The 22,896-nt window shown below is 42.2% G+C and overlaps 1 protein-coding gene and 1 long non-coding RNA gene across 2 annotated transcripts; both read left to right on the forward strand.

Annotated features, from left to right (window-relative positions):
• Positions 1-304: 304 nt before the first annotated feature.
• Positions 305-3,561, forward strand: LOC120407660. The gene is made up of 2 exons (XR_005600161.1): positions 305-584; positions 3,300-3,561. It is a non-coding gene; the product is annotated as an uncharacterized LOC120407660 (long non-coding RNA).
• A 3,012-nt stretch (positions 3,562-6,573) lies between these two features.
• On the forward strand, positions 6,574-20,826 carry ZNF367 (zinc finger protein 367). The gene is made up of 5 exons (XM_039545863.1): positions 6,574-7,323; positions 9,601-9,751; positions 15,424-15,543; positions 15,883-16,021; positions 18,212-20,826. Exons 1-5 carry the CDS (start codon positions 6,994-6,996, stop codon positions 18,447-18,449), a joined length of 978 nt encoding a protein of 325 aa, XP_039401797.1. The 5' UTR covers positions 6,574-6,993; the 3' UTR covers positions 18,450-20,826.
• Positions 20,827-22,896: the final 2,070 nt, after the last annotated feature.

Genomic DNA, 22,896 nt, shown 5'->3' on the forward strand with positions numbered 1-22,896 from the left:
GCCACGGCAAGCTCCAGCAACCAATCAGCACATTTGGTCCGGCCTGCTGCGTGCCGTGAAAGCCAATCAAATCCGTAGGATGCAACCAGTCAATCACACGCCACCGACCAACGAAGACCAGCGACTATGTCGTCGCTGCAGGTAATTTTGCCTCAGCTGCTCCCCGCCTGCGTGCGGCATTAACCATTTTACCCCGTGGTAAATCGTCGTATTAATTATTTATGACGTTGTTAATTATTCATGAGCAGATGTGGCCCGGAAGCGGCTGGGGCGGGCCAGGTCTGAGCACAGCCCGAGTGTGAGAGCGGGTGTGTGTGTGGGAGGGGCACAGCAGGGAGGGGCTTTCCGTGGCCCCACCACCAAGGCATGGTGTACAGTACACCTAAAACCTAGGTCAATCTAGCTGCCACTCAGAGCTATGAAAAATTTTGCTCCTAAGGCACCATAGTTATGTCAGCAGCCTACCCTACACGTAGATGAAGCTAGGTACAATGAAGAATTCTTGCATCCACCCATTACCGCCTCAGGATGGGGTGGTTCTACTAGTGCACAGAAAATCCCTTCCATGCATCTCTGAAATAAGGGTATGCATCACAGTGGAGCACCACAGCTGGGCCACTGATACTGTTGTTGTAGTGAGGGCCATTTTTCCAATTAGGCACAGTAGGCACGTGCCATGGGGCACCTAAAAGTTAAAAATGGGATAAAAGTTTCAATTACTATGGAAAACACAAAGGTCAGCTGTAGGCAGAGGGGGTGCTGAAGATGCTGTACCTAAGGGTGCGTAAGGTGTAAACCTGGCCCTGCTTGTAGTGCAAACGTACCCTCAGTAATAACAATTAGTCTGGTACTAAACCAGTACAAGGTTGATGCTGCTCATCTTGTAATACATGATACCCAGTTGTAGAGAAACTCTTTCCTTAACCTTTGTATTAGATAATGTTAATATTAACTTTAATTAAAAAATTATTCCTGTAAGATACCATAGGTAAAGAGGAGGTGTCACCTTTGCAAAGGTCAAAACAGAAGACTCCAGGGCACCCTTTCACATTAACTAGTGAAATAGTACACATTAATTGAAGTCAATGGAGTACTGTCCGATCAGGCTAGGGCTGAATTTGGCTGTAAAACATTTGCTATTCCTTTTCACTTGTGCCTATTAAAGATTATGGTGCCAGCAAATGCAGCAAAGTGTAAAGCACAGGCATTTGCAATGCATTACTTGATTAGTTTTTCTTTACACAACAATCCCAGCAAGCTGGCAAATGTGCAGACCCAATGAATGAGAAAATAATGCTATTATTACTCAAGAAATCAGTCGTTTTGGTTAGAGGATGGTTGGGGGAAGCAGAGAAAAACAGAATCCCTAAAAGTTGGTTCTAGAAAGTCTAAAGGCTTCTGGTTGAAGTCTTCTGGATATCTTTACACAGTCAAGTTAAATTGAGCATAAAACTGAAGGGCTGAAAATAGAGGTTAAAAGGAAGAAATAGGGATTCCTGATAAATATCCTGGGAGGTTGACCAAAATAGTGTTTTTTCCCACCTTTCTTGCGAGGAATACACATGGCTTGACTTGGGCTAGGTAATGCCAGATTGGCAACCTAGTTCTTAGACATCTCAGAATTGCTTTCTTTAAGGGGTTGTCTACATAGAGAAATTAACCAGACTACCTACTGGACGTGAATTAAGATAAACTGGAAAAAACCCCACTTTTTCTGGAATAAGAGTGTCTACATAGGGAGCTATTCTGGAATAGCTATTGCACTTTCAGTTCCCCAACCTTATTCCAGAATAACCTCCGCATATAGATAAAACCTAAATCTCCTGCCCTTATGTTTGCAAAGAAAACCATGAAAAAACATAATCTGAGTGCAAAATGCAGTGTTCACTGACTGCCTGCATCTGCTGATAGCATGAAAGAAAAGCTCTAATGGGGTGTTGACTCAGATGCCCAATAATGAAAATTTAAATGTCAACATTGTTAACTATTTCACTGCAGATCAAAGCATATATGAAAAAAGAGGAAGAATCATGTTATTAAAGTTTGCACAATTCACTATAAATGTAACTTTATTTTCTTACTACTTGAGCAAGTACTAGCACATTCTGTCCTGTGGTGCTAATAAAACAGATTAGAGAAGAAAGCATCTAAACCTCACCATGAGGAAGCCAATGCAGCAGAGCCCCACTTGGCACCCAAGCATTCCCAGACCAGCATACTTGCTGCCCTCACCTGCATTTACAAAGATTGAGTACACAAATCATATAAGTAGTCATTAAAATGTTTTAGTACACATAATGCATGTTTTATTCTCCTTCTAGTAAAATCACCAACAAGGTATACAATTAGAGATGGGCCCAGTAGATCTGAAAATTTCTCTGAAGTTTGGCTTTGTTTGGATCTGAGTTTCTGGGTCATTCTGTTGTAGAAAAGTGGCCTTCCACAAAGTTCTGATCTGACGCTGAGCTTCACCACCCTTTAGGGTTCTTTGAATGTTGGGGGTTTGGTTCAGACTCCCCTTTAAATAAAAAATACTAGAAATAGTCTTAGTAGTAATTATCAAATATTATAAAATTAATTGAGGTGGCATAGCACCACATCAGCAATGAAAATTTGTATCCCATGAAGTTGATGGCAAAGCTCTCATGTAGTAATTCAGTGTAGTAATAGTCAAAATCAGAGACAGAGAGAAAGCTGAGTTACTATATTGTTAGTACTTCTGTGGTACATTTTAGATCCCTGCATTGGACTATTCTTTAATCCCACTCCCACTATTATTGCAGCGGGTCATGCAGGACCCACAGGATCCCAGTCCCACTGCAGGGCTCTACACTAGTCCCATGCCGGGCTCTAGTACATCCAGCCTGCTGCCTATAGCCTGTCTGAAAACCTTGTTCTTCCCCTCACATTTATCATCCTTACATTCCTAAACATGGCTCACATACTGCATGTTTAAGAGATTTTTTTTTTACTGCTCACAGTAATTTCCACTTGGCTGCTGTCTGGCTGGCAAGTGGTACACAAGTACTCTCTGCGCTACAAAAGCAATTTGATACTCACTATACTAGTTGAAGGAAGAGTGCGAATTGGCCAGCAGTGAGGGATGTTGGCAGAGCATAAGGAAAATGGTACTAATACTAAAACTTTTTTGTTGGGTAACTGTTTGTGACAGATATGGCAATATCCTGAACAAACCTTCTTAAATTAAGTTAAACATTATTGAATTAAGTATGTTTAGAACTCCATTGTATTAAAAATGAAAATATTTATGTGATATTGTATGAAACTTCTTTAAGAAGAAGACAGAATTAATACAATTTCTGGGAAGTACTGTGGGCAGCAGAGAGTGAAAAGAGACCAGAATGAGAAGGAAAGACTGAGCAGAAAGAAGGAAGGAGGAGATGGGGTGCAGCGGAATTCTGAACTCCCCTTAACAGACACTGACCGAGGGACTCTTGGAGTGAGGACACTGTGGTCAGGATTTGTGTACAGGTTTTGTTGTTTTCCCGCACAGCTGTGTATCTCTTGTGCCTCTCTGCATAAAGTATGGCTGGTTTAGAATTTCTTTTTCAGTCTATTTTTGCTTCAACTATCACATGTTCCTGAAGATTTAAACTGTACACCAGATTGCCCACAAAGTGGAGCTCTGCCTCTGGGAAAGGGAGTACTTAAGCTATTGGAAGGTAGAGGGTCAGCACTAGTCGAAGGGCCCTAAGGCAGCTGGGCTGTGAGCTCCCACTTCCAGCAGAGATACCAAACAGAGAGAGTGTGCCAGAAAGACTAATGGAAGAGATGACCGAAGCCTGCCCAGACAAAGGGAGCTTAAAATCATATAGGTCCAGTGTGTGGGAAGTGAACCAAACACAGCAGCCTGCTGAGTGTCCAGAAGGGGGAGCTTGACCAGACCTGTGACAATGAGTAAAAAAGGAATGCAATTATCCTTTTAGGTATATACTGCATAAATTCAAATATACTGGAGTATCTATTTCCAAATCTTTTCTCTTAATCTGTTAATACATTTTCTAATATTACTGCTAATTTTTTATAAGCTGGATAGGTAGTATTTATTATTTATTAAAGATGAACAAGCTTCACAGATTATGTCTTCATACTTCCCAGCTTTGAACCCTTTTTTTTTTTTAAAAACTTCAAATGGATAAAGTAAAAACTGATACAGGCCCTGGGTGTGTAATGCAATCTGCTAGTGTGGATTGCTGGATCCATGTGGAGTAGTATTAATTTCAATGAGATTCTTTTGGGATGTAAGTGTCCATGGTAGCAGATGCTCAGATATGTTGGCAATGGTTAGATTTGTTCAACCAATTTTTTTACAAAATTAATCATGGTGTAATGCTAAATTATCCAAGAGCAATTTCACTGTCCATCTTCAGACAATTTATTGCTATAATGTACATATTGGATGAAACTTGGGAATCTTTTTGGTCATACAGAATCATATGCTCTCTTGTAAAGATGGAAATGTTATTACTAATTTATGTTTTGGAATACAAGGTGTGTGTTATACATGTGAAAGAAAGATCCCAAGTACTTCAATCAATGCTGGAGCACTTGTATTCAAAACCTATTTTTCATATTTTGGACACCTACTGATTACTCCATATTGTGAAGATAGAATAAGTAATAGAATCAATAACAAATTGGATTAGAACCCTTCAATATGCTGTGTTATTGGGAAGATATCCCAATGGACAAATATCAAGAAACTAACTGCAGCTATTACACTGCAAAATAACAATGCAAGAAATTGGCTACATGCCTAGAATCTTAAGCATCACAGAATGGAACAAACTTGTCTGTACATTTGATTAGACTAGAAAGGTTTAACTCACTCAGCAAATAATTCTCTTGATATAGATTACAAACTGCATTCACCTTAGGGCACACTAATACAATTCCATTGCAGTTATGGGTTACTTTTGACTCAGTACCAAATAAGAGTTCTGAATTATTTAGGATGCTCTAACTAGAGTTGTACATCACAGTGGCAAACTGTTCCAAGTATATCATGATGAGGGCTTGTTTCTGGTTGCTGAAACTGACTTGCACAACTTTAAAAAACGCATATTAATTGAAGATGAAGACAGGTCATCTGACATGACTGATATGCAGTATATAGGAAATGATCGTGATTGGAGCCGTTAGATTAGGGTGACCAGCTGTCCCAATTTTTGGGTCTTTTTCTTAAATGGGCTCCTATTACCTCCAACCCCCCGTCCCGATTTTTCACACTTGCTGTCTGGTCACCCTACTTTAGATGCCATTGCAATATGAACAGGAATAACTTTAAAATGCAATCTCTGGTGAGATATTTGAGAGCACAGAGTCTTCAAAGCACAGGCAGATTTTATTTTTCCTTTTGATAATGCTGCTTTCCTAGGACAATGGTTCTGACACTTGAAAAGCACACACCCACTTCTGCATGGAAGCATCTACAACGACTAGGCAGTTTGCATCAACCAATATATCGATGGCAACTATTTATTCTTCTAGTTAACGTTTTTAATTTTGTTTTAAACAAAGCCCTAACAGCGCTGTAAAATGCGCCCTCCATGTCTCGGGGCAAACACACCATTAACAAATATCGCCTTGGGGAACTTTGTTTTCTAGGCAGAGCGGAGAAGGCAGCAGTCCCGGCCTGCCCACCAGAGCCTCCTTTTCAATCTCCGGCTCTCAGCGCTGAGAGAATCATGGGAGGGTCCGGCTTGCCCGTTTGTCTAATGAAAGGCAGATTCAGCCTTGCAGGTTGCGGAGAAAAGCTGGAGTACGGGACCATCAGATGAAGAGCGCGCCCGCTGTGCTTGTTACGCCTCCTGTCGCGGGGCGCTGCCACGCTGCTTGGGGCACTAGGTGCCCGAAGTCAGCAGGCGCAGGCGCGGCCGCAGCACAGGGCTGTATGCAGGCGCTGGCAGGGCTGCCCGCCGGGCAGGGTACGTAGCGCCGCTTGCAGCGGCCCACGGGCCAGTCGGTGCCTAGCCCAGCGCCGGAGAGCCGGGCTGCGCCCGCAGCAGCAAGCGGGACCCTGGCACGGAGCGAGGCGAGGGTGGAGCCGGGAGCGGGCGATCCATGGTTAGCAGGGTACTGGGCGGGGGAGCCGCCAGCGGCCCCAGCAATACCTCCGCCTATCCCCTTTAAGATGAACAGGTGACACAAAGCAAGAGACGTCATAGATGGTGAAAGCGCGCGGGAAACTCTATTCTGCCTCCATGATTGGCCAAGGGAATAAGACAACAACATCGCGCGCCAAACTCCGCAACCCGCCCAGCCTCTTTACAGCCATCCATAACGCCACGCTGGCCCCGCCTCCTTCCTTCAGCGGCCTAATCAGCACCCGACCAGCTCCTTCAGAAAGGCGCCCCTAGTGCAGGGCGGAGCATCGCTTGGCTCGCCGCCGCTGGCCCGCGATCCCAAGAAGTTTCGAATTCTGTTGGCCGGAGAGCTCCCTAGCCAATGGCGGGGCCGGGATGTGACCTAGCCCCGCCCACATCCCGCCCCCACGGGCGTGACTGGCCATTTTCTCACAGGTGATTGCCTGGACTTGGCTGTCACTCCGTTATGTATCAACGGGATTCGGTGATTGGTTCCGCCCAGGCGCGAAATGTAACGCGGGAAAATCTTGGGCTCGGCAGGGGCCGGGCTGCCTGCAGGTTCGGAGGGGTCGTGGCGGCTCGGGTTCTGTTGTGACCGAGGCCAGGTTGTGGAGCCGACACCGCCGCAAACGAGAGCAGCGCAGGTGCGGCCGCTTCTCCGCGGGCTGCTGCCATGGCCGGCGGCCGCCGCTGACACGGCGCGTCTGCAGGTCGGCGGCCGGAGCGGGAGGGGAGACACTGAGGCCCAGAGAGGACCGGCCGGCGATGAGTGGCTGAGGCAGATCGGGCGGTTACAGGCGGCTGTAGGGTGAGATCTCCGCGCCCGGGAGGGCGGGCCTGAGCCGCCCCGGAGATTGCCCGCCCCGCTGCCTGCGAGGGGCTCGCGATGGCGGAGAGGCCGCCCCCGGTGATCTTCTGCCAGGACTCCCCGAAGCGTGTCTTAGTCTCCGTTATCAAAACCACCCCGATTAAACCGTCCCGGGGGGGCGAGGAGCCGGCGCCCGCCCCGCCCGTCCCCACCAGCCCCGGCTTCAGTGACTTCATGGTGTATCCCTGGCGCTGGGGGGAAAACGCGCACAACGTGACCCTCAGCCCCAGTAGCGCCGCTGCTCCCTCCTCCGTCCAGCAGCCTCGAGGCGGGGTGGTCAGAACCTCCAGCGGGGAGGAGGAGGAGGCGGGCAGCCCAGACAGCGGCGGCGGCGGCAGCCACCTGAAGGTGAGTCCGGAGGGGGCATGCCAGGGAGCTGGGCACGATGGGGTTAAACCCTCGCCGGGCCCATAGGAGCTTTGGGCCAGAGCGGGGATGGGGGAGGCGCTGCCGCCGCGGGGCCTTGGTGGGCACTGGGGAGGGCGGGCGCCGGGCGTCTGTCAGGTTTAAAGGGTGAATCTCTGGCCACCACCCCCGATTTAAAGTTAAGTCACTTCCGGGCGCGGTTTGTGCGCTGGTGACGACACATTCGCGCGCCAAAACGATACCTGCCCGGCGCTCGCTTGCCGTTTGCTTGTGTCACATGCTGGCTAGGGAGGGCGCGAGAGCGCTCCGGCTCCGCTCCTGTGCGCAGGCGCGCTGCGGAATGGCCGCCTGTAAGCCTAGGGTTCGGCCGGGGGCAGGGCTCGGAGCAGAGCTGCGGGGAGCGTGGGCCACTGACTTGACGCCCCCTCTGTAAACTGGGTATGGGGGTCGTTGCAAACAGGTGAAATTCTACCACTGTAACACGTGGCCCTCTGCAGTGAGGCGCCAGCTGTGTCTGGCTGATTCCAGGCCACATGCTCCGCTTCCAAGTAAAAATGCTTCTCCAAACTGCCAACCCAGCAAAAGCCAGCCCGGCCCTGAGAGTCCAGCTGTGCTCCTTACTTCCCACCCCCAGTCTTGGTAACAACTGAATCTGTATGGAAGCTAATAATCTCTGCTGTACTGCAACCCGTGCCAAGCGTAAAGTGTGAGGAGGTAATTTTGTGGCGTTCAAACTTCCTCTAAACTCTTGGTTGCAGTTGATTGAATGTAGATATTTAAATACATGATCCTTCTACAAATTGGCTCTCTGGCTGAGTTCTTTCGAGAGTCAGCCCCCTCTAAACAATCTTTTATGTCCCGGTGTTAAAATAGGAATCCTCCAGAGTGGGCGTTACTAAAAATATGGATTACAGTGATAATGTAAATAGCAACTTAGCTGAGTTGTATAAGTCTCAGAACAATGCATTCCAAGACTTCTTATGTATTACTTACTCATACAAATGCTATTGCCACCTCTTTTCTGGACCTGAAGTTTTAAAATGTGCTCAAATCAATCTGTCAGCTAAAAGGACTACGCATGATGTGGTAGTTCTTTCATTTTCACAAGTGGAGCTGTTCGGTCCTGACAAATGTTGCCTGTTGTTCTGTTAGGCGCTGTCTAACTGATCCAAAGTTGGAATGGCCTTGATACTTTCAGTAATTTCATGCTGTCAGTAGTAGGGAAAGGGAGACGTTTAGCAGGAGGGGACTCTCAATCCTGATGCTCCCTGAGGTAGGAGCTAAATTAATTAGTCTGATATATTTTAAAAGTTACAAAGTCTTTCCAAAATATTCTAGATCATATAATAGTCTTCCCTCTGCCAAGATGATAGTGCTGTGCAAGTAGGTTTCATCATGGGAGATGAATATAGTGTAAATAAAAACATCACTGATTTCATCAAGAGTACTCAAGCAGCGCACAGGCAATCCTCTTTTTCAGGAATCTAAGCCAAAACGCCAATGCCTGGTTCCCAGGGAGCAACTCTGTCCCAAGAATTTACTTACCTGGAAGAGAGCAAATTGTGCTGCTGCTTGCAGTGGCTACCCCAAAAAGAAATTATATCACAAAATTAAGAACAATGTAACATTTATTTGAAAACTGAACAGAGCTCATATGCGGAGAAACTTTTTTTTTTTTTTACTATGTAATAGGGTCATCTGGTGACTCCTACCATAACAAGATACTTTATGGTGCCAGATATTCCCAGACTTCAGATTTGCAGTGCTTTCATGTCCTTATTTTTAAACAATTGTTCATGGCTGTTCAGACAAACTGGTTCAAGAGTTAATGTTAAATCTATGTAATCCCTGGGTCCAGCTCTTTCACTCATGTGTGTGTGTGTGTGTAACTTGAATACTATTGTTGTGTTTATGCAATTACATGTTTCTGGTATCTAATTACTTGTGTTCTTTAAAAATGACATTTAAACTGGAGCTTTGTGATTAACTTGTTTTCAGGAAAAAATAGTTGCTATGGATTTAAATCTCTTGATGTGGTTCTTTTAATGTTTGGTGAATAATTATGACGGAGGAAAATAAAAGCTATTAAACAACTGTATTTTCCTGATGTGTTGGTACATACTTTCGAGAAAGTTGTTCCTGTTTAGAAAAGCTTTCCTTGGACTGAATCATTTGTGTCCAAGTATTATTTATTTATTTATTTATTTATTTATTATAAACAAACTCTGCAGTTTCTTAATAGTGTGGGTTTTTTAATAGGATGGTATTAGACGAGGCCGACCAAGAGCAGACACAGTGCGAGATCTAATAAGTGAGGGAGAGCATTCATCCAGCCGAATCCGTTGTAACATCTGCAACAGGGTGTTTCCACGAGAGAAATCTTTACAGGCACACAAAAGAACTCACACTGGTAAGTGAAAGGAATGTAATGTTGTGCATAGAAAACATTTATCAAGTAGTTAAGATTTTAGCTTGGAACTTCTTTCATTCTTACAATTAGTATTCTGGTCTAGTTATTGAATGGACTACTTTTTTCCCTGAGGTCTATTAGTGTGGTCAAGACATTTTTTTTAAATTTATTTTTGTATAACTGCTTGTGTTTATACTGGAGTAATTGTGGCAGAGCAACCAGCATTGCTATGGTAAAAATAAACATTTAGAGAGGTTTCCCTCTGCTCTAGTTACATGTTCCACTTAGTAACTGAAAAAGACAGGAGTGGTTTTTTGTCCTTAGTTTTACTCTATATATCTGACAGTACTTTTCACTTTCTTTTCTCTGTTTCCCTCTTGTGTGGGTCTTTCACACAACAATGGAAGGGTGAGTGCAGAGAAGGAAAATGTTAATAAATCTATAAATTGTTGGGAGCTTTAGGCCAGGTATATTTTGAGCTTAAAATTTTCTTTTGACTAGCTTTAAATAGCCCCTGCCCACTCATTTTTTTTCATTAACATCCCTTCTTTTTGTATTTATTATTTGATAAAATATGTTTCTGGCTTAAATTTAAGGATAAAATCTCTTCCTATGATTAGTTATTTAATAATTATGAAGTTAACATGCATTTAGATTAAGGGAGATCAGTTTTTTTTATTAAACTTTCTTTATCTAGATGCTCTGTTTTGCTCAGCTCTTGCTATTAGGAGGAAGAAACTGCTGACTATCTTAACACAGACCTTTGACCACATGACTAGCACCTAACTGCATCTTTTTGGGGAAAAATAATGTAAGAGTGTTACAGAAAAATGCATAATTTTTTGCTAAAACATTATGCATTGACAAACTGGACCCATCTTGCTTTTGAAAAGTGAGATTCATTGTTCCCTTATAATAATTGAACAGATTTTTCTTATGTACATGACATTGTATTCTGCAATAAAATGTCACAATACTTGATAATACCTCCGAAATAACGTGTGTCCTGTGGTTTATTTTTCTGGATCAAATAAGGCAATTCTGCCTGCCTGCCAGTATTAAACACCAATTTCTCTATTCTTTTTTGGTCATACACAAGATGTCCTTGTATTTCATTTTCCTTGGTAATGCTAAACTTCCATCCCTGAAGTGCTAACCACTTCAGATTGTCTTGATGGAAAACTCGTTGGGTAAGATTTATCACTGGTGATGACACTCCATTGACCAGTATAGATTTACTACAGTACTAGATTTGGCTAGTTACATCTCACAAAAAGACTGTTAGCCCATTTTTATTTACTTTTGAATTTTCACTGTAGAACAGGAAGGCAGAAATTATTAGCTGTATTTATTATTTGCACATTTGTCTTCAGCTGACCTAATATTCTGCCTCTAAATCCTGATGTCCTTTCTTAGGCAAACTCCCCTTGACTTTTGTGGTAGTTTGCCTGTATAACTGAAAGTCTTAACACTTTTCTTTGGTCAGCAGACAGCAAATAGCTGGGAAGAGAAGAAATTCTGAAGTTCTTTTTGCAATCTTCCTGGAACTGCCCCTCCTATCCCTAGCTATTGGGGCTCTGTAAAGGGTAGCATGAGTAGCACATAGCATGAGCACGCAGCTCTGCCCCCCAGAGCACTGCTTTACCGCATTACTGCGAACCCGTGTTATATCTGGGTAGAGGTGTATGTGACTCACTAACATTGGACTCCATTACTATTCGTATCAGACTTAGAACTGCATTGTGGTGGTGAACCTTGCCCTGCTTCAAATTTCATTGTGGAGGTTTAGGGGAAGCAATACTACAGTCCAAAGTTGTATTTCCTGCCTCTCCAAAACCTCTGGCAGCTACTACTAAGCAGTCACGTGGCAACCCAACCAATGGTAGAATGGCTTCAAGAAGGCTTCTGTTCTTTAATATGAGTAGCATATTGCTAACCCCATTCACAAGTCACTCCATCCAAATCCATATCAAGCTCTTGCTTCTGTGTGAGTCCAGGAAATACTCTGCACAACCCTTTTTTCTCTTGGAAAGGGTAGGATCTGTGGATTTCTGTGCACGGATCAAGGGTGATCTGGCTCCATGTATGGATCTCAGGATTTGGCCCTAGGATTTAGGCCCAGATCCCCAAAGGTATTTAGACTTGTAACTTCCATTGTAATCGGAGCCTTATTTCTGAAATATTAGCAATCATGTTTCTTTTGACCAATATTGCATCTTGTATTTGTTGAGTATCATCTAGTGGTGGAATTGTGAACTGTACTACAGATTTAGAACATAACTTCAACCGAGTGTCGTCCTTCATGTACTAGACAACAGGGGCTGCTCCAGCCTCTTCCCAGTGCGGGGTTGAGATGGGCTAGAATGAAAGTTGGGAGGGCAGGGGGCCCTATATGTGTTGTGGGCACACATGCGGGTTTTTTTTTGTTTTTTGTTTTTAACAAAACACACATTTAAGTGCATGTTATCCTCAGAAGGGGAATAAATATATATAAAGATTGGTTTTAAACTTCATCTATAGTAGCTCACTTGTGCAACATTTATTTAGAGAAAACCAATAGGAAAAATAATTAAGCCAATAAAATAAACAAATTCAAACTTCTGGAGGAAAAAAATCACTAGTTAAATAATATTAATAGCTAATTACCTTAAATTGGAGAAAGTACTGTATTATATTTCAAAATTTAACCATTTGCACATGGCAGATTAAGATATTTGGAGACTCAGAGCCATGATACAACTCACTCTAGAGCAGGGGGCCTCAGTGCAAGAAAGAGGTAACTGAACACATAGGTGCTATAGAAGGCATTACCTGGACAGCTTCTGCTCTGTGCTCAGTCTTTAGCGGCAGTGGGTGGGGAAAAAAATGGATGCTGGGTCTATGTGGCTCCTGAGCCCCAGCCAGTTTGCAAACCAAAGGGTTGTTGGCCTGAGCCGGAGCATGTGCAGCTGCAGCAGGCAGGGATCTACACTCTGGGGACGTGAACCACGTAGGGAGGAAGCAGGGGTGCCATTTCACATTTTGGTGGGGGCGGGGCAACTTTTACTCTGATTCCAGGGGTTGCTTAGACACCTGAAAACTCTAGGTTGTTTTTTTGGGGGGAGGGGCAGATCACATAGAAATTAACTGATAGGAGGACTGTATCTAATTACTATATAAAAAATACAGACACAAATTAAAGCCATATTTTAACAATCAGGAGATAATACAGCGAGATAATCCCAAACCTTGAGGTATAAATTTTGAGCCGAAACACAAGTTAGATGATCTGAACTCTATCTTTAGTAGAGAAAGAGAGGAAATATGCTTATTTTCTTTAACAGACATACTCTGTTACTGCTATTATCTACTCTTTTAGTCAATTTTTTCCTCCACTTAAAAACATTTACTTAATTTTAATGTGATTTCCCCCCCCCCTTTTATTAACAGGAATTAATTTTTCTAATTATTTTGGCATTTATGTTTACCAGTCACGATCATGTACACCTCTACCCCGATATAATGTGATCCTTGGGAGCCAAAATATCTTACCATGTTATAGGTGAAACTATGTTATATCAGGTAGGGAAGGCTGTGTCTCCCTAAACAGCCTGGCCCCACCCCCTATCCAACCCCCCCCACCTACTTCCTGCCCCCTGACTGACCCCTCAGAATGCTTGATCCATCCAACTCCCCCCTGCTCCTTGTCCCCTGACCACCCTGCGAGGCCCTCTGCCCCTTATCCAACCCCCTGGCCCGACACCCGTAACATGCCACTCAGAGCAGTGTGTCAGAGCCGGTGCAAGGCCCGGGACAAATCAGCCTCCCCACTAGTCTCCTCACCGTCCGCCCAGCACTCCCGGCCGCCGCTCACCTCCTCTCCATGCCTACCTGTCCACCACTCGCCTCTCCGCTAGTCTCCTCGCTGTCTGTCCGGTGCACCTCTGCCCAACCGCCGCTGTCTGGCTCGCCGTCTTCCTGCTCCCCGGCCCCCCCCCCCCCCCCCCCCCCCCCCGCCTGCTGCTCACCTCCCCATTCACCTCACCCCTCTTGCCTGCCCATCTCCCACCTGTAAGACGCCGCACAGAGCAGCGTGTCGGAGCCAGACACGCTGATCTGCTGGAGCGTGCAGCTCCGTCCCTCCAAAGCACTGCTTTACCGCGTTACTGTGAACCCAGGTTATATTGGGTCGTGTTATATTGGGGTAGAGGTGTATGTGACTCACTAACATTGGACTCCATTACTATTAGTATCAGACTTAGAACTGCATTTATTTTCGTATGCATTTTAAGTTACTTTACAAATATAATTAAAAATACAAACTGAAAATAAGTGACCATCTGCACAGTGTTTAAAGTTTAGCTAATTTTTTTTAAACTTGTACTACTAAAGTGAGTATAAGCTAAACTTACATTCTAGAAGGACACTCACTTGATTGTACCACTTTAAATAATTAATGATAAAGCACAATATGGTAAACGTAATTATAATTACTCCAGCCAGGACAGGTTAGTTATTTTAGAACTCACTACTCAAAGAATTAAATTTAAGCATAAGAGAAATAAAATTATGAAATTTACCGTCCAGTCAAAAAACTAATAGTACTGTAATCCTTAATGAACTTTGAAAGAATAAAATGACAGAATATATGTGCGTTTTGACAGGAAGTACCAAGAAGAACTACTACTACACGTGTGTATGTGAGAGAGTGAGAGTATGTGTTGGTGGAAATGTATGGGAGATTGTGTGCACCTGAGAGTGTCAGTGCACTGTCTCTTTAAGCCGAGCACTCAAGAGCCTGAACAATTGTTCAGTGCAGCAGCTGCAGCTCCCACACCTGAGCCAGAGGCACCAGCACAGACAGGTTCCCTGTTCCCCCAGCTCAGCGGAAATCCACTCAGGCACAGCCATCTCTAACATTGGGCAAGCTCCCACAGTATCCTGCCAGCCATGGATCAGCTTCCCAAAGAATGGCAGACTGCAGCCAAGACAGCAGCTGGGTGGCTGGAGATCGTTGGCTGCTGGCCAGGTACCCAGTTCTGAGAAGGGTGAGGGGGCTAGGCCAAATTTTGGAGTGGCTGTAGCCTCCGCAAACCCTCCAGCCCTACCCCTACTAGACAAAGATTAAATCGGTCACCCCATAATATAAACATCTGTTGTGCTTATTATCCAAGAGGATTTCTGCATTTTACCACAACATAATCACTTCTGCTGTATTAGGGACACTCATATCTCCCTTCTGTCTGAAACTTATAACAATAGGTAAGTAGTTAACACCTAAGATTGTTGCAACTGAAAGTTGAGAGAATATTTTTCTCTAGTTGCTGTTTACTTTGTGTTAGCTCAGTTTTATTCCTTTATATTGTCACTTTGTTTCTTATTTGTGGGTTTTTTCACATAGTAACATGGGAAAGGCTGTGTAAATTGCAAAATGTTAAGAAAATTAGGGGACATGTAGCACCTAAGATTACTTAAACATGAACTCAACTGACTAAATTTCAATTTGATGTCCTTGTGGAAGTGGATTTTTGCAGTTTCTGGGCTACGAATATCTTTCCACAGAGGATGTATTTTTTTCATCTTTGATTTAGGGGATCCTCAGCAGAAGCACTGACTCATGGACCATCACTAGATGGGTCCAGACTTTTTGAATTTATAACTCTGAAAATTCTACACAATTTTTTTTTTTTTAGGTGAAAGGCCTTATTTGTGTGACTATCCAGATTGTGGGAAAGCCTTTGTTCAGAGTGGGCAGCTCAAAACACACCAACGTCTTCACACAGGAGAAAAGCCTTTTGTCTGCTCAGAAAATGGTAAGCCATCAGAAAATAACTGGCAGCATTCAGAGCGAAGGCAAGTTTGGCTGTAGTATTAGTACTTCCATCCACATGTGCCCTAGATCTCAATTTTAGATACTCTTTTAAAAGGCGGGAAAATAAATCTGTGTGCAACCACATAAACGTTTGTCAGTTTAAAAGCAAAGTTCTTAAAAGCATAACTACTTAAGTTTTTGATTATAGGGCATTCTATGCTTAATTGAATCCAGATTTTAGAGAGGGAAGAAAGTTAATTTAATAATGAGTTTTTTAAATTTTGGGCTTACGTGTTGGACAACTGCTTTTCTTGATTATTGTCCTTGCTTTTTTATTAAGGATGTTTAAGCAGATTCACACATGCAAACCGTCATTGCCCCAAGCATCCCTATGCAAGACTGAAGAGAGAAGAACCCACAGGCAGACTGAGTAAAAAACAAACAGCTGACAATAAAGCTGTTGCTGAGTGGCTAGCAAAGTAAGTTCTCTTAAACTGTGACCATCTAGAATTATTTATTAAGATGCTGAGAGCACTGATTTTTGAAATGTCGTAGAAGCTAAAAACTTTTACGCTCGTGGTGTTTTGTCATCTCAGACTATTTTTAAATTCTTCTTGAATTACAATACTTTAATACAACCTTTTATGTGAAACAATTTTTAAAGACTGTCATTATTTCTCTAGGTCATATTTACCTTGCAGTTCTTGAATGTATTGATTCCTTCACAGCTATGCCATTAGAAAGTTAATCTAGCAAAGGTTAATCCATAGAGCCTTTAAGAGAGAATTAAAATGATCAGTATTAGAAACTGACTGAGGGCTTGGCTACACTTGCAGCTGTGCAGCGCTGGGAGTTAAAGCTGTCTTCGTACAGCTGTGTAGGGAAAGCGCTGCAGTGTGGTCACATTTGCAGCAGTGTTGGGAATGGTGCATTATGGGCAGCTATCCCAGCGTTCAAGTGGCTGCAACGTGCTTTTCAAAAGGGGGCTGGGGTGGAGTGTGACAGGGAGCGTGGGGGGAGAGAGAGAGAGAGTGTGTGTGTGAATTTTTGGAGCCAACACTGTCAGCTCCCTGCCTTGCAAATTCCAACCACTTCCCCGACCCTTCATTCACTCTTAAATGCAAATAGCCTTCAGACCAGATAAGCAGCTGCTCCGACAGACTCCCCCCCCCCCCCCCTCCCGCCGTGCTGTTTCTCTCCTCAAGCAAACACTAGCTGTGGACATTCATCCCCCTGCCTGCCTCATTCACAGCAAACAGTAGCTGTGTTTGTTTTTTATATAAGCAGCTCTGGGAGCCCCGAGTTCACAACAAAACAAAGAGAGTTCTTTAGTTGAAAGCATTATGGGAAAATTCCGGAGGTCAGTTACAGCGTAGTAAGTTTAATCACTGTTTACACTGGCACTCCAGCGCTGCAGCACCAGTGCTGCAGTCGTTATTCCCCAGGCCGAAGTGGAGTACAGCCAGCGCTGTAGCCAGGGAGATACAGCGCTGTATGTGCCTTGCAAGTGTGGATGGTGAGTGAGTTGCAGCGCTGTAAAGCCACCACCAGCGCTGCAACTCTCCAGTGTAGCCAAGCCCTTAGTACCTTTCACTGGTACAACCACCCCAAGTCAAACTTCAAGGCACTTCTCGTGACAGTTTCTCTGAAAGTTCTTAATATTCCCTCCATGGTTACACAGATGTCTCATTTTGATGAATGTACTACTACATGCTCTATAAAAGCATTGAACTCAAGACAATAGAACACACTTCCTCTGTTCATTTTCTCTTCAGGTTGAATGATTCAGTTGTTCCTAGTGTCCTATTTGTTTAAATTCCAGAAATTAGAATTAACTTCTCTAGGGGTAGTTGCTTCAGCTTTCTTTCTCATTAGGATGGACTTTTGCCTTCTCACCTGTTCTCCCTTCTCTATCCAATTCCCCCTTTGTGTGGTTCTTTGCTTATTGCAGAAGCTATTAATACAGTGCTGTCCTTTGGTGCTGCAGTGTTCATGCTTTTGAATACTCATGCAAGAGGGAAGGTGGTGGTAGGTGTAATAAGAGTTGACTGACGAGAGAGAGGGGGGCGGGGTCTTGTAGTGGACTGGGACTTGAGATTTGAATTCAGTTCCTGACTGCCACTGACTTCTAAGCTAGTCATTTAGTCTTAGTTTCTGAGACATTAAAATTTCTATCTGTAAAATGTGGATAACAGTACTCCCTATCTTCCTGACTTTGGAACAGTGTACATAGGGTTGTGGTGGATTCTCCATCGCTGGCAACTTTAAATCAAGATTGATTGTTTTCTAAAAAACTCTAGTTCAAACAGGAACTATTTCAGGGAAGTTCTATGGCCTGTGTTTATTAAGGAGATCAGACTAAATTATCACAGTGGTCCTTCCAGGCCTTAGAATCTATGATGGAGGTTTGGGAACGACATGTAGAAGGATTTGCATTGTAGATGTGTGTGAGGACAGTTTGCTGAATACCATTTGACATCTTCCTGAGGTGGAAAGCTTGCTGTTTGCTTAAATGCTACAAAATAAGGACTAAGAAATTAGCAATCGGAATGAAATGAATGATCCAATCATGTTTTAAGATTCTAGTTTGGAAGATTGTCAGCTTTCAGTGAAACTTGTTGTGCAAGCTGGATCATGCTTATAAAATATGTAAAACTTTGACCTCACAGATATTGGGAGACTAGAGAGCAGCGCACTCCTACTTTGAAAAGCAAAACAGCTCAGAAAGCTGACCAGGAACAGCAAGATCCCATGGAATATCTTCAGTCCGATGAAGAGGATGAGGAGGAAAAAAATAGTGCTCCCTCAGCTGCCCGCCGTCGCCTTCAGGAGCAGCGTGAACGCCTGCATGGTGCACTGGCTCTTATTGAGCTTGCAAACCTGGCTGGAGCACCAATGCGACAGTAGCATAGGAACTGAATCTGCCAGTATATAAAATGTACTGCCTGGTGGTACTTAACCAGTTAGATCCTGGGCATAAGCTAAGCACCTTATTTGCTTATCATAGGCTGCTATTCTGTAGAATTTATGAAGAATGTTGTTGCCTCACAAGATGGGGTGAGAGAATTGCACTTTTTTGTATGGTAAAAGACAGATGTAAAGTTTTTAAGTATTTTGTAAATATGGGACTGCACAATGCAGGGTCGACAAATTGCATATTGTGGAAAGTTAAGATTTTTTGCAAGGTTAATTCATTCATTTGAAGCAGTTCTCACAGGAAGCACTTTCTGAACATAATGCTGTATGAATAGGAGAATTGTATAGGTAACAAGGAGGATTATTTATCTGACTATTTAAACAAAATTACATTTAGTACGTTTGATAATACTGTAATAAGCAATGATGCAACCAAGTCTTTAATGGCAATATATTTTGCATAGTATCACTGAGAAGAGGGTAAAAGTTCTAACTTGTGGCGGGGAAGAAACTGGTTATGTAGAAACAGAGTTCAGGATCTTCACTGTGACTGCCCAAAGTATGAGACTGACTTTGCTATCTTATTTTAGACTTGAGATTTCAGTAAAATCTCTTGGTCTGAGTAGCACTTGTTATTCCTAGCACATGATGTTGGGAACTTTTGCACATTGTCGGGCTTATTTGAAAATGAATGATTTGCCTTGCAAAGTCTAGACAAAGGTAACAATTAGTAATATTTCTCAGATATTTTGGACCCTGTAATGAGATTTGGCACTTGTTTTGTTAATAAAGTGGGTATTTACAGGGTGGTATTGATTTGTAGTAAACTATTTAGACATCTTATTAGCTAACACTACATTTTAAAGTTCTGCTTTTATATGAATATTAGCAAATAGAAGCCTCCATATTCTTTTTTTAATTGCATAAAGCCACCTTATTGCTTTACTTCAGGATAAGATGTCAAGTTTGTGTTCACTAAGTGTAGTACAGCTATCAGTTAAACACTGCAGAAGAATATTTGCTGTTCAACTAGAAACTAGGCTTCCAGAGATAGTTGCAAGTGTGTTTAAATTGTGTGGTTTCATATCTTTCCCAAATAAATGAAGTTACAGAACACGGCTTAGTGTCTCAAGCACAAACTGAAAAGTAAGTTTAGCAGCACATCCTCATCACCTCATGTTTTGTATTGGTTTTATCTGACTTACAATACAACAGGCTTGTATCATGGTCTTATTTTGCCTTTCTTTTGAGCAGCATATAACCAGAGATGCATAATATGCTAACAGATAATAAATTTGGTGAATTGGGCATGCTCCTGAATTTTTTTTAATGTTGGGCTGCTGGTTTAGTGGATATTAACAAAAAAGTCCAGTTATCTTCAAGTTTATTGATCTGCTTCTGTAGTTCATAATATTACCCAGGCTATAGACTCCTTCCTCTTATCACAACAAAACCAGAAAATATAGATGTGAAGGGGAGCTATTTTTCCTGTTAGTGTGAGAGGGAGGAAAAAGTATTTAAGACTCGAGTAATTTTTTTAAAACTGATTAGATGAGGACAGATGTTTCAGAAATCTAACATGATTACAGCAGAGAATGCTACTCTTGAATTCAGTTTTTCTAATAACTGATGCCTATAATGGCATGAATTTTATTAACCTGCTACATGTTTAGAATTGAGTTGGTGCACTTAACTAAACAGTGGTCAGAGAGATTCTAACTTAAGTGGTTGTGATTTTTAGATTTAACAGTGTAGTTCTTGATTTCTTGTGTTCATTTCCTTGTTAATTTATTTGGCCTCAAACCTTTTAAAAAAAATTAAAGCAAAATACTCTTCTGTGGCCATTTGGGACATTCTAACTACATACAACTACTTGGCAATTCAAAGGCAGTAGCTGTAAAACCCCGAAGACTAACAGTGTTGGCCCTAATCCTTCAAGTGGCTGGACATGGGCAGACCCCTATGCATGCCCACGTGAAGCAACACTGACTTTATAGGCACTCCATGTGGACACAGGGATCTGTTAGCAGCCAGTTGCAGAATCAGAGCCATGTATTGGGGGCAAGGAGGAGAACCCATTTACAGTACTGGAAGAAACTTTCTACAAGCTATTCAATACACTAAATTTGGTCTAACTGTAGACACATTCAAGCAGTGTAACCTGTTTTGTGTACATTATACATTTTGGGAAAATACCAACTATAATTTGTTTGAGGTGTTGAAGATTGCTTTTGGAGTATTTAATGTAATTTTGAAGTGTTCTGTGCTGCATACGTGTCAGTTGTAGTTTGGCATGACTTAACAGCAAAAGAGTAAAAGTGCTGTAATTTTCATAGGTGCTCCAAATAAAAAGTTGGTTTAATTTTAAGTTTAAAATCTAAGTGTTAGCAGTGGTAATTTTTGATCGTTTTTAAACCGTACTGTTTCAAGCTAGTTGCTCTTGACTCCCACAGTTCAATCACTTTAACTGTTCCTTGACCCTTTAATAGGGTTTATTGGCCTGACCAGTACACTGTTGTAGAAAAAAAAATACTTTTGCTGTTTACTTCCTAATCTCCTAACTTGAAATTGGTTTCTGAACCTTATTACGATACTTGATGAGTTCCAGATAATGCACTTGAATAAGAATCCTGTTTGGAGTAATTATGGTAGCCCAAAATGAATAAACATAGCAAGAATACATTTTCTTGAATTAGTCCAAGCTAGTGAAGTGGTGTTCTTCATGACCACCAATTCAGTTTGCAGTTGATCCTCTGTTCATTTTCAAGTTCTTATTCTTTGTCAGACATGGTAGGTGTGAAAGAACTTATCAGTCAGTATCTTAGATTAAGGTACGCTGTGGGCATTAGCAAACTAATGATATGCCACTGGAATCGTCATGCAACATTGTCCAGAATTCTTAAGTGGAAAGACTGGTTAATAACACAAGCTATAGTTTCATCAGGCTTCTATACTTGGCTCTCTGAGGGGACAAAATGGGTAATAAAAGCATTGCTTAAGGAAAATTAAATATTTCCTAAAGATAATTCCCTCTCCTGCATGAGTAGGAGGAAAGTTCATGTTACCTTGAAGTGACTTTTTGTAAGTTATTAGCAAGGGTGGCAATTGGCATGTAACCTACCTAACAGGAATTGAATGGAGGTCACAGAAGAAACTGATAGTAACCATTCCTATGCACTACTGATCAAAGCCATAGCTGAAACAATTACCAAAAATGAGCAATCTGCTTAGCTTTCTTAGGCGGGGGCAGAAAGTCCTACCCTGGAATCTCTGTATACTCATTTTCTAACAGGTGCTCTTTTGTGAGAATTTTGCATTACTATACAACAGGCTGTCCAAATACTGTACAGGAAATTGCAGAATTGAGTCTTATTTGCATGACAGTACTACCTAAAGAAGAGCTCCGTGTAAGCTCAAAAGCTTGTCTCTCACAAAAAAATTGGTTTAATAAAAAGATAGTAACTCACCAACTTTCTCTCTAGTACCACTTAATCACAAATGTGATTGTAATGATACAATTTAGCTTTATCAAATACTTTAAGTGGAGGAAAGAGTGCACGTAGATGATCAGAGCAGTATATGAATGTACTCAGCATATCATGTATATTACACTTAATCAAAATCTTTAAAGTCCTCTTGGCTTTCATTCTTGCTCATTTGATATGGAGGAAATCTTGTCTATTGTGGTGCTGCTATATGAATATTGTTACACAATGAAAGTGGCCTGTGCAGTTATACTGGGGATCAGTTTGGAAATGCAGAAGGATGGCCTTCTGAAATAAAAAGGCTTCAGAACTAAGACAAGAGCAGCCCACTGTAAGGAAAGTCTGTTTCTGCAGACCTGGCATCTATTCACCTGTACTTTGAGGCAGCTGGTGGTATCACTGCTTTATTACATTAAGGATTATAAATGTTTGAGGTAAACCAAAATTGTAGTCGGTGCTCAGTTAGATGACCCTTTTTTTTAAAAAGGGTTGAAATTACTCATTACACACACTTCTATGTTTAATTACTTTTTTGGATACTTAAGATCATACTTCTTAAAGATACTTTAGCTACCATGAGAAAGTTGCACTGATTTATCAAATTGATTTAAAACTGATTTAATCTGGTGCAAAGCCCCATGAAATACTCTTATTTCAGTCTGAGTAGTTCCTTCTGATTTAACTTAAACAGATGGGAAAGTTTATTTCCTGAAACTGCAATGTGTCCACACGCTGCCTTGGTTTAACTAAATCAGTTTAAAAACACACCTTAAGTTAAATGGGTGCAATTCTTGTGTAGAGAAAGCCTAAATATTCAATCATTGCTTTTCAAATTCTTTATATTTAATTAATGTTCAACACTAGTGAATATCTACATAGTATATATTTCTAGCCACTTAATTCTTCATAAAAAATTAAATTGTTTATATGCATCACGTATGGCAATTACTAAA

This window comes from Mauremys reevesii, linkage group 6 (genome assembly GCF_016161935.1).
Source record: "Mauremys reevesii isolate NIE-2019 linkage group 6, ASM1616193v1, whole genome shotgun sequence".
NCBI classification, from domain to species: domain Eukaryota; kingdom Metazoa; phylum Chordata; order Testudines; family Geoemydidae; genus Mauremys; species Mauremys reevesii.

Excerpts from the sequence above, each read along its gene's own strand:
- ZNF367 (XM_039545863.1), top strand. The coding sequence starts at position 6,994 with ATGGCGGAGAGGCCGCCCCCGGTGATCTTCTGCCAGGACTCCCCGAAG. Across the intron at positions 7,324-9,600 it reads GCGGCGGCAGCCACCTGAAG|GATGGTATTAGACGAGGCCG; the intron begins GTGAGTCCGGAG and ends GTTTTTTAATAG. Across the intron at positions 15,544-15,882 it reads TTTTGTCTGCTCAGAAAATG|GATGTTTAAGCAGATTCACA; the intron begins GTAAGCCATCAG and ends TTTTTTATTAAG.